The 12,173-nt window shown below is 44.8% G+C and overlaps 1 protein-coding gene across 1 annotated transcript; it reads left to right on the top strand.

Moving 5' to 3' along the window:
* The first annotated feature begins 1,153 nt into the window (after window positions 1-1,153).
* On the top strand, window positions 1,154-8,000 carry CHURC1 (churchill domain containing 1). Its single transcript, XM_063116843.1, has 4 exons — window positions 1,154-1,298; window positions 2,491-2,626; window positions 5,010-5,080; window positions 7,831-8,000. Exons 1-4 carry the CDS (start codon window positions 1,260-1,262, stop codon window positions 7,921-7,923), a joined length of 339 nt encoding a protein of 112 aa, XP_062972913.1. The 5' UTR covers window positions 1,154-1,259; the 3' UTR covers window positions 7,924-8,000.
* The last annotated feature ends 4,173 nt before the right edge of the window (window positions 8,001-12,173 follow it).

The following is a 12,173-nucleotide window of genomic DNA, read 5'->3' on the forward strand; positions in this document are numbered from 1 at the left end:
ACATGGTCATCACAATGAATTATGGTCTACAGCGGGATCCCCAAACCATGGGCACATTCAGGAATTTGAGAAATTGCTGTGGGCACCACCACAAAGTGGCTCCAATGGAGGATGTGGCCGCCCTGGGGCCTGCTAGTCAAGAGATATGGCAGCGCAGGGCAGGAGAAAGGAATAGTGAGACTAGGAGAGAAGAGGAAATAAAAACAGTTGCTTCCTGGCCGGCCCAAACTTCTTCAGTCCACACAGATCATCTTTTCTTTTTACTCTGTTCACTCTCACCCTCTAACCTGTCCCGCACCCCCTTTCCCCTTCCTTAGCTTTCCTCTTTCTCTCGTTAGCCTTGCTCTTTGTCTCCTACACCCCTTTATTTTGCTGTTTCTCTCCACGCCCATCCTCACTATTTCTCTCCCCCAAGCACTTGTCTCGCTATTTCTCTCCCTTCCCCATCCCTAAACTTTCCCCCCTCTCTCTTCATATCCTCGAATGCTTTCTCTCATTCGCCCCTTTACCTCGCAGTTCCTCCCCACTCCTAGTTTCGCGCTTCCCCGCCCTTACCGCTTGGCTTTGCTTTCTCTTCCTGCCCGCTTAACAGCTGATCAGCGGCAGGAACAGGAAGGAGAACCTGGCGCCCTAACATTTTTCAATTTTTAAACTGAAAAATTAGGGGGAAGGGAGTGAAGAGCTTTGCAGGTGGCACTGGAGTTGCTAATGGGCGCTGTGGCATGCATAGGCACCGCCTTGGGGAACCCTGGGCTAGAGACATAGATGATGACTGTGAAAAATTAAATGATGGGCCCAATCCAGGCAAAACACAGCAACACGTTGGGCGCCAACATTCCCCAGCCAGCCTGCGCCCTAAATAAGATTTGCTTCGAGATTAAGTTCGCAACCGAAGAAAACAGGATTCAGATAACGCCAGTGCAGCACCGCAAGTTATTCAGGACCGCAAGTTAAAGAAGTCTTTGCGTGGCGCCTTCCGACAGCCACCCACCTACAGCGCACTGCGCTTGAAGGATTGCGTCATCTTCTCCACAGCTCCACATACCTGCAAGCCTCGCTCCCTAGTCCCCGCCTCCCTACGGAATAGGCCACGCCCACAGCCCAAGCCCGTCCCTCCAACGCGCATAGTGCAGCCAGTTCCGAGAAGCACGCTTGGAGTCGGATGTGAGAAGTCTCGTTTGTTTTCTTTCTTTCTCTCTCGCGTGGAGTGTGACGTCACAGGAGGCGCAAGATCCCGGAAGTTGCTGAGTAGAGGCAACATGTGCGGAGGCTGCGTGAAGACGGAGTACCCGCTTCGGGTAAGAGGGTGGGATCAACTCGCTCCTTTGTAGACTGATCCACAGGGTCGCGAGAAGGGAATGCGCGTGCGATCACACTAGTTCCCTTTACTCTGTTGGGTGTTCTGAAACCATCGCATAGCTTCCTGCCCCTTCCTATTGGATAAGCATGAGAGAGAGCTCGGCCTCGTACAGTGCTCTCCCTTTCGCTCTCCTACAGCCAATTCTCACTCAGGTGGGGTGAGAGGTGGGGAGGCTCGCACGTCAAAAGGACGGAGCAGACTCCTCACCTCTTCCTGCACCCCGACGTCCTCTCTTTTTCCAAAGTAAAGCTTGCTTTCCCAGCCAGCTCTGCTCCATCTTAAAATAGTGAAGAGGTTTCTCAAAGTAGGGCACCTGAGTCCCTGGGTGGAAAGGCCAGATATACTTTTAATAAATACAGCCCTTTGCAACTGGGAATCATTCCAATGATAGCTTTCAAAAGCTCCACCAGCTGGGACAGATCCCTTTCCACTCCAGCAGGAAGAGGTTGCACTCCTCCTGGCCCACTACATACCTAGGGTGACCATATGAAAAGGAAGTCAGGGCTTTTGTGTCTTTTAACAGTTGCATAGAAAAGGGAACTTCAGCAGGTGTCATTTGTATATATGGAGAACCTGGTGAAATTCCCTCTTCATCACCACAGTTAAAACTCCAGGAGCTATACTAGAGTGACCAGATTTAAAAGAGGGCAGGGCACCTGCAGATTTAACTGTTGTAATGAACAGGAAATTTCACCAGGTTTTCCATATATACAAATGACAGCTGCTGAAATTCCCTTTTCAGTAAAACTGTTAAAGATACAGGAGCCCTGTCCTCCTTTTCATATGGTCACCCTACACATACCTGTTTGATGGTCTGGGAGGAACGCAGTTTACATAGAGAAGAAGATGAGTGGGAATGACTCTCCCTTCTACCCCATTGCTGGGGTAGTTGGCAATGGGCACCCATTTAGGCTGCCCATATGAGATATAGGAGAATCAGTGCAGGCAGAAAGGGTTGGACCCCTGATCCAAGTCATCCTCATGGCTGTGTTTTAAGAAAGAAAATACTGTGGGAGGGTGCTCGCCTGCAGAACTTGCATGTAAGATATAATCAATCATTAAATGAAGCTATTCTATGAAGAGTGAACTGGTTGCATAAAAATATTTTTTTTCTTTTCTCAATGCTTTAGGGTAACACCTGCTTGGAGAATGGATCCTATTTGATGAACTTTGTGGGTTGCATTGAATGCAAAAAGAAGGATTTTGTGATGATAACAAATAGAGCAACAGAAGAAGAAGATGGAGAGGAAATTATCACATATGATCGTAAGGAGGCTAGTCTTTTACTGCTTGTGTGATCATGTTCAGGGCTTGGGAGTCTTATATTGCAGAACCCTCTGTGGATTATTGATGAAACTAATTATGTACAGATGTGCTTTCGATGTTGGATGAATTTTTAAAAAACTTTAAAAATAGGTGGTAATAGATCACCGTCACTGGTTGCTTACATGATGCCCTTCAGGATGCTGGGTTGTATCCACTGGTGTCTGTTCACCAGCAGAACAGAAACCACTGGCGAAACGGATTCCCCTCTGAATTCTCCCCCCCCCCCCCCCGCATTGCCCTGCACACACCCTAAGTCTGCTCTGGAGGGTTAGGGAAGCCTCGGGGGAGGGAGATTTGGGGGGCACAAGGGGGAGGAGAGGAAGGGCCAGTCCTGTTGCACAAATGGAAGTCCTCTCCTTATTTGTTTCCTGTAGCTTCCAATAATAGTTCCTGCCCTCGCTGTTCTCATCTCTGTCAAGATGCTTTACAGCTTTGTATCTGATAAAATCCAGTGAAATTGCTTAGATCTGTAATGCATGTTGCTGTAGTCTTTCGGGGCAATGCCAGAGAGGTCCGCCTGGCACCTACACTGTACTCCTTTCGTCGCCAGCTGAAGACCTTTTTATTCACTCAGTACTTTAACACTTAATTTTAACTTAAATTTAAATTATACTGTTTTAACTCTGTATTTTAACCTTATATCAATTTTGCTGCGTGGTTTTATCCTGGTTGTGCTTTTTATATTGTATTTTGTATTTGTGTTTTTAACTTGTTGGTTGTTTTATGATGGTTTTAATTTTTGTGAACCGCCCAGAGAGCTTTGGCTATTGGGCGGTATAAAAATGTAATAAATAAATAAATGAATGAATGAAGTAATATTTCTCTTGGATGAACGAGTGTGACTTCACTGATGAAGACAAAGACCTGGATCCCAAACCTTTGTACTAGTGGGTGTTCCCACACGTCCAAAAACTAGAGTTCATATTATAATTAAAATAGCTCTGCTTTCCTGGTGTAACAAACCATCTGTGCCTCATCTTCAACTCATTTTCTTTCACTCCATGTGACACAGACTTCATGGGGGCCTTAAGAACACAGTGCTACCCACTGTTCTGAGCTGATAGTACAATTCTAGTCTTTTCTTCTGCACCATTTTGCTCCCTCTGCCTTACCAATAACCATAGCATTTAACAAATTATACATTTTTGCAGCTAATCGCCTTGTTTCAAACAGACAACATGCTAAACCATGAAGGTTAAGACTTTTGAGTTAAATATTATGGTTTAGCATGTTGTGTGAACCTTTCCTAACCATAGTGGCTACGTAACCATGGTTTAAGCACACTCAAAGGGCTAGCAGCCTAACGATGGCTTTAGCGTCTTGTCTGAATAGGCTTGTTGAGGGCTGGGCCCTCCTGATGTGTTGGCCTACAACTTCCATGATCCTTCACCATTGGCTATGTTGGCTAGGGCTGATGGGAATTGTAGGCCAAAACATCTGGAGAATCGCAAGTTTCCCACTTCCGATCTAGCAGCTGTGATTGGAAAGGACAAACTTGCATAACCTACCCCTGTCTTAGGATAATCTGCTGAATCCCTGTTTCAAGTGCCTTCCTTACTGCAGAGTTGGGGAACCTGTGGCTATCCAGGTGTTGCTGGATTCCAGAGGGCAGGGGTTATGGAAATTGTAGTCCAGCAACATCTGGAAGGCCACAGGTTTTATCACCCCTGCCTTATTGGAAATGTGCTATGTAGCTGCAAAAGAGGGGGCTTTTTCAGTGGCGGTGCTCCAGTGTTAAATGTAGGTAATTGGCGCTTACTTTGCAAGTCTTTAGATGCTAGGTTAATACATTGTAATTTACCCAGACATTTTGAATGTATATAATGCTTATACATGTCTGCCCCATCCAGTTTTGGGGTATTGCCACCTCTGTCCAATCTCTTGATACTGCTGTTCCCACTTGCTTTCCTCTGTTGCTGTTACCGCTGCCACAATGGCTGTTTCTCAATGGAAAATCAGAATGCAATGCTATAGTACTCCATGTACAGTTTCTCTCCTCCTTTCACTCTAGATAATAGCAGGAATAGTAAAAGTGAAGTGAGCACAGTAGGAAAAATAATTGATAAGGGAATGGGGATGGGTGTTGTGAGAGCAGAGTGGGGGGCTATGGATGAGCACCATGCGTAACTTATTTAATGACTGGTCTAGCAAGTGCCTTTAGGCTTTTGTCCAATCAGTGGGGACCTTTGGAAACAAGGGATTTGATTTCCACAACTCTGTGTCAGGGCATGAGGATGACTGGATTAGCATTAGCGTGACTGACCTTAAATGGTGTTGACTTGTAAACTGATTGTTCTTCTAAATCTCTTGGTTTCCTTTTCAGATGTGTGTAAGGACTGTCACCATGTAATAGCGAGGCATGAGTATACTTTCAGTGTAGTGGACGATTACCAGGTAAACCCCTTGTAACATTCACTGATGTCATGGAACTTGTTTGCTTGCTTTTAGCTTCACTTTGAAATTTCTGTGTCAGTCAGGCTCAAGAAATCTTGGGAACTGATGATGCAGTCCTGTGCGTACTTACCTGGGACTAAGCCCACATTGAACATAGTTTGGGACTTAGATTTGGGAAATATGCATAGAATATGTGCCTGCCCGGACCTTAAGATCATCCACAGGGGTCCTTCTCCGTGAGCTCCTGCCAAAGGAAGTGAGACAGGTGGCTACTAGGAGGAGGGCTTTCTCCGCTGTGGCACCCCGGTTGTGGAACGAGCTCCCCAGAGAAGTTCACCTGGCGCCTACACTGTACTCTTTGTCGCCAGCTGAAGTCCTTTTTATTTTCTCAGTATTTTAACACGTAATTTAACTCAAATTTAAACCTTGTTTTAATTCCGTATTTTAACCTATATCAATTTTTGCTGTGTGGTTTTATCCTGGTTGTGCTTTTTATATTGTATTTTGTATATGTGTTTTTAGATTGTTGGTTGTTTTTTATGCTCTTCATGGTTTTAATTTTTGTGAACCACCCAGAGAGCTTTGGCTATTGGGCGGTATAAAAATGTAATAAATAAATAAATGCCACTGTAATAGGAAAAAAACCCATCTCTTTGGGGGTGGGGGAGTCTAAAGGACGTGTGTGTTTTGTTTGGCATGCTTATAGGTTGCAGCCTCTGCAGAATGTGTTACAGCCGCTGCACTACTTATAGCTTCTCGTTCAGAGATCAAAGGGTGTATCCATATTTGCATTATCTGAACTGAATGCAAAAGCATAGCTTTAGGGCTTTCGAAGCTGATGTGAACTGCAGCAGTGTTTGCTGTAAAGTTATTAATACATTATTCAAGAAGCTGAAGATGTGGATTCTCATATCCTGATTCTAAATGCGTTTATTTTGAACTAAGCCCCATTGATTCCCATATTGCTTACTGCTAAGTAAATGTGTGTTTAGAAGATTGCATTCCTGGTATCCCAATTCGGCTATTATCATAGGAAACTGGTGGTTTCAGTTGCTGCTTGTGAACAACAGGGGGGGATAGAGAGCTTTTACACTCAATCTCACACTGGACATACACCAGCCTTTAAGGCATTTGCGAGTGGCTGATGGTTAAGAGTAGCCTTCTCCAGCCTCTGTATGCTTTGGATGATAACTTACATTATTCCTGACCATTGGTCATGATGGCTGGGGTTGATGGGAGCTGTAGTTCAACACATCTGGAGAGCACCAGGTTGGGGAAGGCTAGTTAAGAACTTTACACATTTGTCTTGACCTTTAAACTGTGAAGGATGATGTTTATTAAAATAGCTCTGTCAACTTCAGAGTTAAGCAAGCCTGAACTTCTAAAGACCACAGCCGCATATATCTTGGTGGATTGCTTTTAGTTCTCTGGTGAACTGGCCAATCTTGTCTTCTTCTTGCCCTTCTTTTTACCAGTGTGGTGTATTGTGCAAGGGAGTGGGTTTTCTCTGTGCTGCTGTGAAGCATATTGGGTTGCTTGGGGCAGAACACATGAAAGAACTTTGAACTCAGTTCTGGTTCTGAAAAATTCTGGGGCTGGGGTATGGGTGCAGAGGCACCCTGGCAGTCCCCCCTCTTTATCCACCGTTTCACATCTGGCTCTGATGGGTGGGCCTTAAGGTGCTAGTAAATACCAACAACAAAGTAGATTCTTCACGCTGTACTTTGCCCACGCCTGGCATAGAGGATTTCCCATATTGCCCTTCAGCATTATCAAGCGAGCAAAGGGGCAAGGGTGTGATTGATCGCTTTGCGCTAGTTGGGAAGGGGTAGAGAAGAAGATTGGGCCTTGGCTGGCCTGCAACCACCCACCCCTGAATTGACTAAGAGGGGCCAAGGAGGTGTGGTAGCACTTTTCCTCACGGTTTTTTTCCTCCACCTTAGGGAGAGGGACCCAGGTTCCAAAGCAGGCTTCCCCATCCAGGCAGAACTCTCCAGATGTGTTGGACTTCAATAATCCTGAGCCAGCACCATGCTCTTCTAAACAGTTAGTTTAGGTTCTTCCTAAATAGTTGGTCAGATTCAGAACTGCATGTTCCTGAGTGCAGCCTCCCAGGCAGAACCCAATGTAACATCTCTGTCTCCTTCTGCTGGGTAGATATTGGCCTTTTGAGACCGTTCACATTCTCCCAGAGAATTCACTAGCCCTTGCGACTCACGTGCAGCTAGCTGGGCAATCACACAGCCAAACCTCTACCTTTGGGGCAGTTATCTGTCCCCATCACATGCTGCTCCCAACTTCCAGAAACAGTTGCCATGGTTTCCTTTATGTTAAAGACCACAATTTTAAGCATACACGGCATTACTAGCAGCCTCCAAAAGTAGATGATAAAAAGATGCAGTTGGAAATGGGACGGGCTGTGGGTGGTGCAGAAGCTCATTGGGCTGACTGCAGAATCTGGGCAGGTCTGATGTGGCCCATAAGCTTTCTGTTGAAGGAGGATGCTAATGGCTCCTTGGGCCACATGCAAAGTCCTGCACTCAGTTCTTGTAGTTTGTTCTGTGTTAGTCTGAGTGAAGCACTGCATTGCCAAGGCTGTGTGTTCTCTGTAGCCGGGAGAAAAACGAACCAGAATTGTGTATCAAGAAAAGCTAAATTCTTCACTCCGTGTTTATTGCTATAATTAAGCAAATATGCATTTATCTTCTCACTTTTCCCTGTATGAAGTTGTTTTTTGTCTCTTGTTCTAGGAATACACGATGCTGTGCATGCTGTGTGGCAGGGCAGAGGATTCCATCAGTGTTTTGCCCGACGATCCTCATCTGATGACTCCATTGTTCTGAAGCTGTTTGTTTTTAATTGCATCGGTTTGATTTGTACCCATTGGCAGCAAGTTGTGAAATAGCACATATAAACAGAATCCTTTTCAGTGCATGTAGAAAGTCAAATGATCAGAGGAGAACAAATATCAACTTGGTTTATCAGTCAAGCTTCTATCTGGTCTCTCCATCAAGTCTATCCACTTCATGGAAGAAAAATCCTCATTTCTCTTTCAAGACTTCTGTGATTGCTAATGGCTACACGGAAGAGGAAATAATTTTTTTGACTTACAGGAAGCTTTGCAGAAGAACAGTAAAAGCAGCTTTCTGTATGTCAGAACAGTTTTGGCATCTTCCTCCAGACTTCTAGCAAGTACGTGGGCTGTAGGAAGAGGCAGGTTCTTTAAAAAAAAGCTTTGGGGAAGGAGAGAAACAGCAGGAAGTATTTGTTTCTCCACCTGTTTCTGTCCTTGTCAAAAGTTCCTGGCAAGTGAGGCAAGATTCCACCTCTCTCTTGAGCTCCCTAGTAAGCATAGAGAGCTGGTGGGAGAGGCAAGATCATGTCTCACTTCCCCTTGGATTAGGACAGAACCTGGGAGAAATCTCTGCCAGAGATTTGTCCTGGTCTAAATGGCTGCACTGCTGTGAGTCTCTCTTACCATGGGGCAAGGGACGCTCACCCCGGCAAAGTGTTGCCAACTGCAACTTATGGAATCCACCTCCAAGACTGAAAAGTTGCTTTCCTGTCCATGATAGCCATATTCTGCTCCCTAAGCTTGCAGCTGGCATAGAGGCTAGTTGTAAGAACCAATTACCTGTGTGGTAGCTCTAGGGCCTGTTTATTAGGATATGTCATTGCCTAGCTTGTCGGGGTGGGGTAGAAACAAAGGAGAGCACTTGTGTTGCTTTATACATGGCTTATGCATGAGTTATGACAACAAGTGAAAGAGAATGGAATGAATCCTCAGCAGAAAAGAAAGTAGGTGAGCAAGAACTGCCCAGATTATTTCCTTTTCAGCCTTAGGCAAGGGGATGATCAAGGTGCATAGTTTACAAATTGGAGAAAGTATAGTGGTGCTTTGATTTCACAATCAATCCTATCCGTAGCTATTTGGCCCCAGGAGTTTCCTATGGTTCGTTCATAGTACCAGCCTGTGGTACATGGCCAGTGCTCTCTGGCTTTAGTTAGGATGCCATTAACAGCTGGGTGGAATTAGCTAGGGGAGAGCATCTGATGCAAGAGCCTGGGGAAAATGTGAAATTACACCCTTCCGAAACCGAGTCAAATGCTATAACTCTTCAAATACTCCCCTATTCTTCAGAAACTTCTGTTTAGGGCTCTAGAAGCACGTCTTTCTATGAAAATGCAATATTGTCTGTCCTTTCGGAAAGATTGTAGTGGCTGTTGTGTAGTGGCTATAGTGCAGTAAGCCCATATACATCAGTTGCTGGGGAACATGGATAGGAGGGTGCTGTTGCACTCATGTCCTGCTTGCAGGTTCCTGGTCAACAGCTGGTTAGCCACTGTGTGAACAGTGTTGGACTAGGTGGACCCTTGGTCTGATCCGGCAGGGTTCTTATGGTCTAATGATTCCACACTTGTTTCCGCTGGTGCTGTTGTTGTGCCATTCCAAAGGCTAGTTTTCACAACCAAACTGCAGTGGTGAAATGTCGATTGAGTTGGTTGTTGCTTGCTGTGGAGTCGTGCTGATGCAGTTGCATGCCCAGAGACGTATTGTGTCATCAAATCACTGTCAGAACAACCATCATTTGCTGCAATAATGGTAATGTTTTGGTACATGGCAAAGTAGTTGCACAGATGTTAAAACACAAGATAAGATCTACCTTTATGTTGCCATGGCGATTGGCCATGAAAATGGAGTATGGGCCTCTTAATGGTTAATAGCTATAGTAAGTAAATGCAAGCAACTTGCCCCTGATTACCAGATGTTGGGAGCAAACTCCAGGAGACCGTCGTCATTATTTTCTGCTTTGAAAGCCTGGATGGCAACTTTTGGAAGTGAAATTCTGAATGAGATGAACCTTTAATGTGATTCAGCAAATCAGTTCTAGTTACATTCTTACATTAAAACTTCAACTAAACCAACAGTGTTGAAATATTTGTTCCCTAAGTTATTGACCAGACCTGTGTGAGAATTTGAAGTGCGTCCTGGTAGTTGACAGTGAAATCAAACTTGCTTTAGCCCTCTTGTTGGATGGGATAATGGATTCAATATGGCCATAGTTAAATAAGTTTAAGTTGCTTCTTCTTTCATTGGTAAGAAGTACAGCATTTGTTTCTCTCCCATTGAAATCAATGGAACTTAAATGAGCCGGGGCAGCATCCGTTGTTTTGAAAGCCTTACTTAGCCATCAGTTCCTTCAGAGTATCACTTTCCTTTCTCCAGAGGAAACCATCTGCCCTTGTTGCTTAGTGTTAATTTCTTGGGACTGTTATTTTAAAACATGCGTATTGATTTTAATTCCTGGAAGGCCTGACAAAATGGAGTCTCTAATGAGATTCATAGATTTATTTATTTTTCAAGCTAAAAGGGAGCCGGCTAAGACCCAAACTTCCGCCTCAACCCATTAGACCTGCATGATTTTTTTTTTCCCTTTTGCACTTTAGCACTTCAGGGAAATAGTTCCGTGTGGCAGCGAATCAAAAATTGAGGAGGAGGGTCTCGGTTTGCTTTTTTCATGCCATCCCTGCTGAAGGACTTGGCACTAAATATGGTGTGGCAATTACGATAAGCAGGCCTTGGTACTCTGAAGTGTGGGAAGAAGATGACAGATGTCTTCTCATTCATTTAACAGTGCAAAGGGTGCATTGAAAATACTGGGCCTCTGGAGATTTTTGGCTTGTTATGTTCAATATAACCCTGCCATACCTTGTTCCTGGCTCACAACTTGCCTCCTGTCCTTTGTTCTCATTTTACAGCTCTCAGATATGCGATGCCTCAAGAGAAGTGACTCTCCCAAGGTCATACAGTCGGACGGTGGCAGTACTTGAAGAGAGTCAAATCTCCCTCTTCCTCTGCCTAGCAACGTGACTCCTGTTAAGGATGGGCTATGCTTTAAGGGGAGTCACGTTGCATCGAACAGCTGACCCAGTTTGCAAAAGCTAGCCTTGCTCTCTCCAGCATACTAATATAGACGCCTACCTGCAGGGGGGTGAAAATTACATATAGAAAAGCAATATCCTGTTTGGGGAACATCTAGACTTGGTGTGATGGTTCCTTCTGCTCTTTGTAGTCAAAACTAAACTTCTGTCATGTGTATCACTCCTGCTGCTGCTGCAAAAATGTCCTGGCTCAGGTGTGGGTTGGTTGCCTCTGCTGTTTGTATGCATAGAGAACGGGTGAAGAGCAGCTTGGCAGCAAGCACAAGCCAGCGGCAGGGAAGCAGGGTGCCTCTGCCCAAATGGTTATAAGCCCCAGCAGCTGTGAATCTCCTGCATATATGTCCAGCTAGTATATCCTGAAGGAAAAGGCATTCTGTCTACACACACAGTAGGTTTTGCCTTTCCGTTATTCACACAGCAATGTTGCCTCCTGTGCCAGCCTCTCAGTGTCCTTTTGTTCATCTGGACAGTTTGGGGAATGATTGCAGCTCTGCTCAAATGTTTTACCTGTGTGGCTAAGCCCTCCCTTTGCTGGTCGGACAGAGTGCCAGCAACGGGGGATGCTGCAGTCTGCCACTGTCAGATGAAGAGGGGATGATAAAACAGAACTGCAGACATTTCATCTGCCTGCAGGATTCCTGAGACCAGCTCCGCTTTTCTGCAGTGGATGCTGAGTGCTTGCCCCTCAAATCCAAATCTCAGATTGGGACAGTTGACGTTCTTTATTTTTCCCCTACCCTAGATTCTGTGATGTAAGGGAATGATGTAATGCAGTCATAAAATGGCAGAAGCTTCTGAACATTTCCTAGAATATGCATAAAGAAGGAATAGAACAGGTTTCAAAGAGTTTGTGGTATGGACACGATGGAAAGAAAAATAGCAACACAAAAGTTTAACCAGCAGGGCAATAGCAAGCGTTTGGTATTGCTGAGATTTTGTGTATATATATATATATATATATATATATATATATATATATATTAGCACGTTCACAACCTATACAATTAGAGGTTAGGGAAGTTGTTTGCATGAATCTGATAATCTCAGTTGCCTGGATTTTCCCCTAAATTATGGAGAGTTTCTGCCATTTGTATTGAATAACCATGATTTACCTTGGTCAAGAGCTAAGCTCTGATTTGTACACTGGCAT

This window comes from Elgaria multicarinata, chromosome 2 (genome assembly GCF_023053635.1).
Source record: "Elgaria multicarinata webbii isolate HBS135686 ecotype San Diego chromosome 2, rElgMul1.1.pri, whole genome shotgun sequence".
NCBI classification, from domain to species: Eukaryota; Metazoa; Chordata; class Lepidosauria; order Squamata; family Anguidae; genus Elgaria; species Elgaria multicarinata.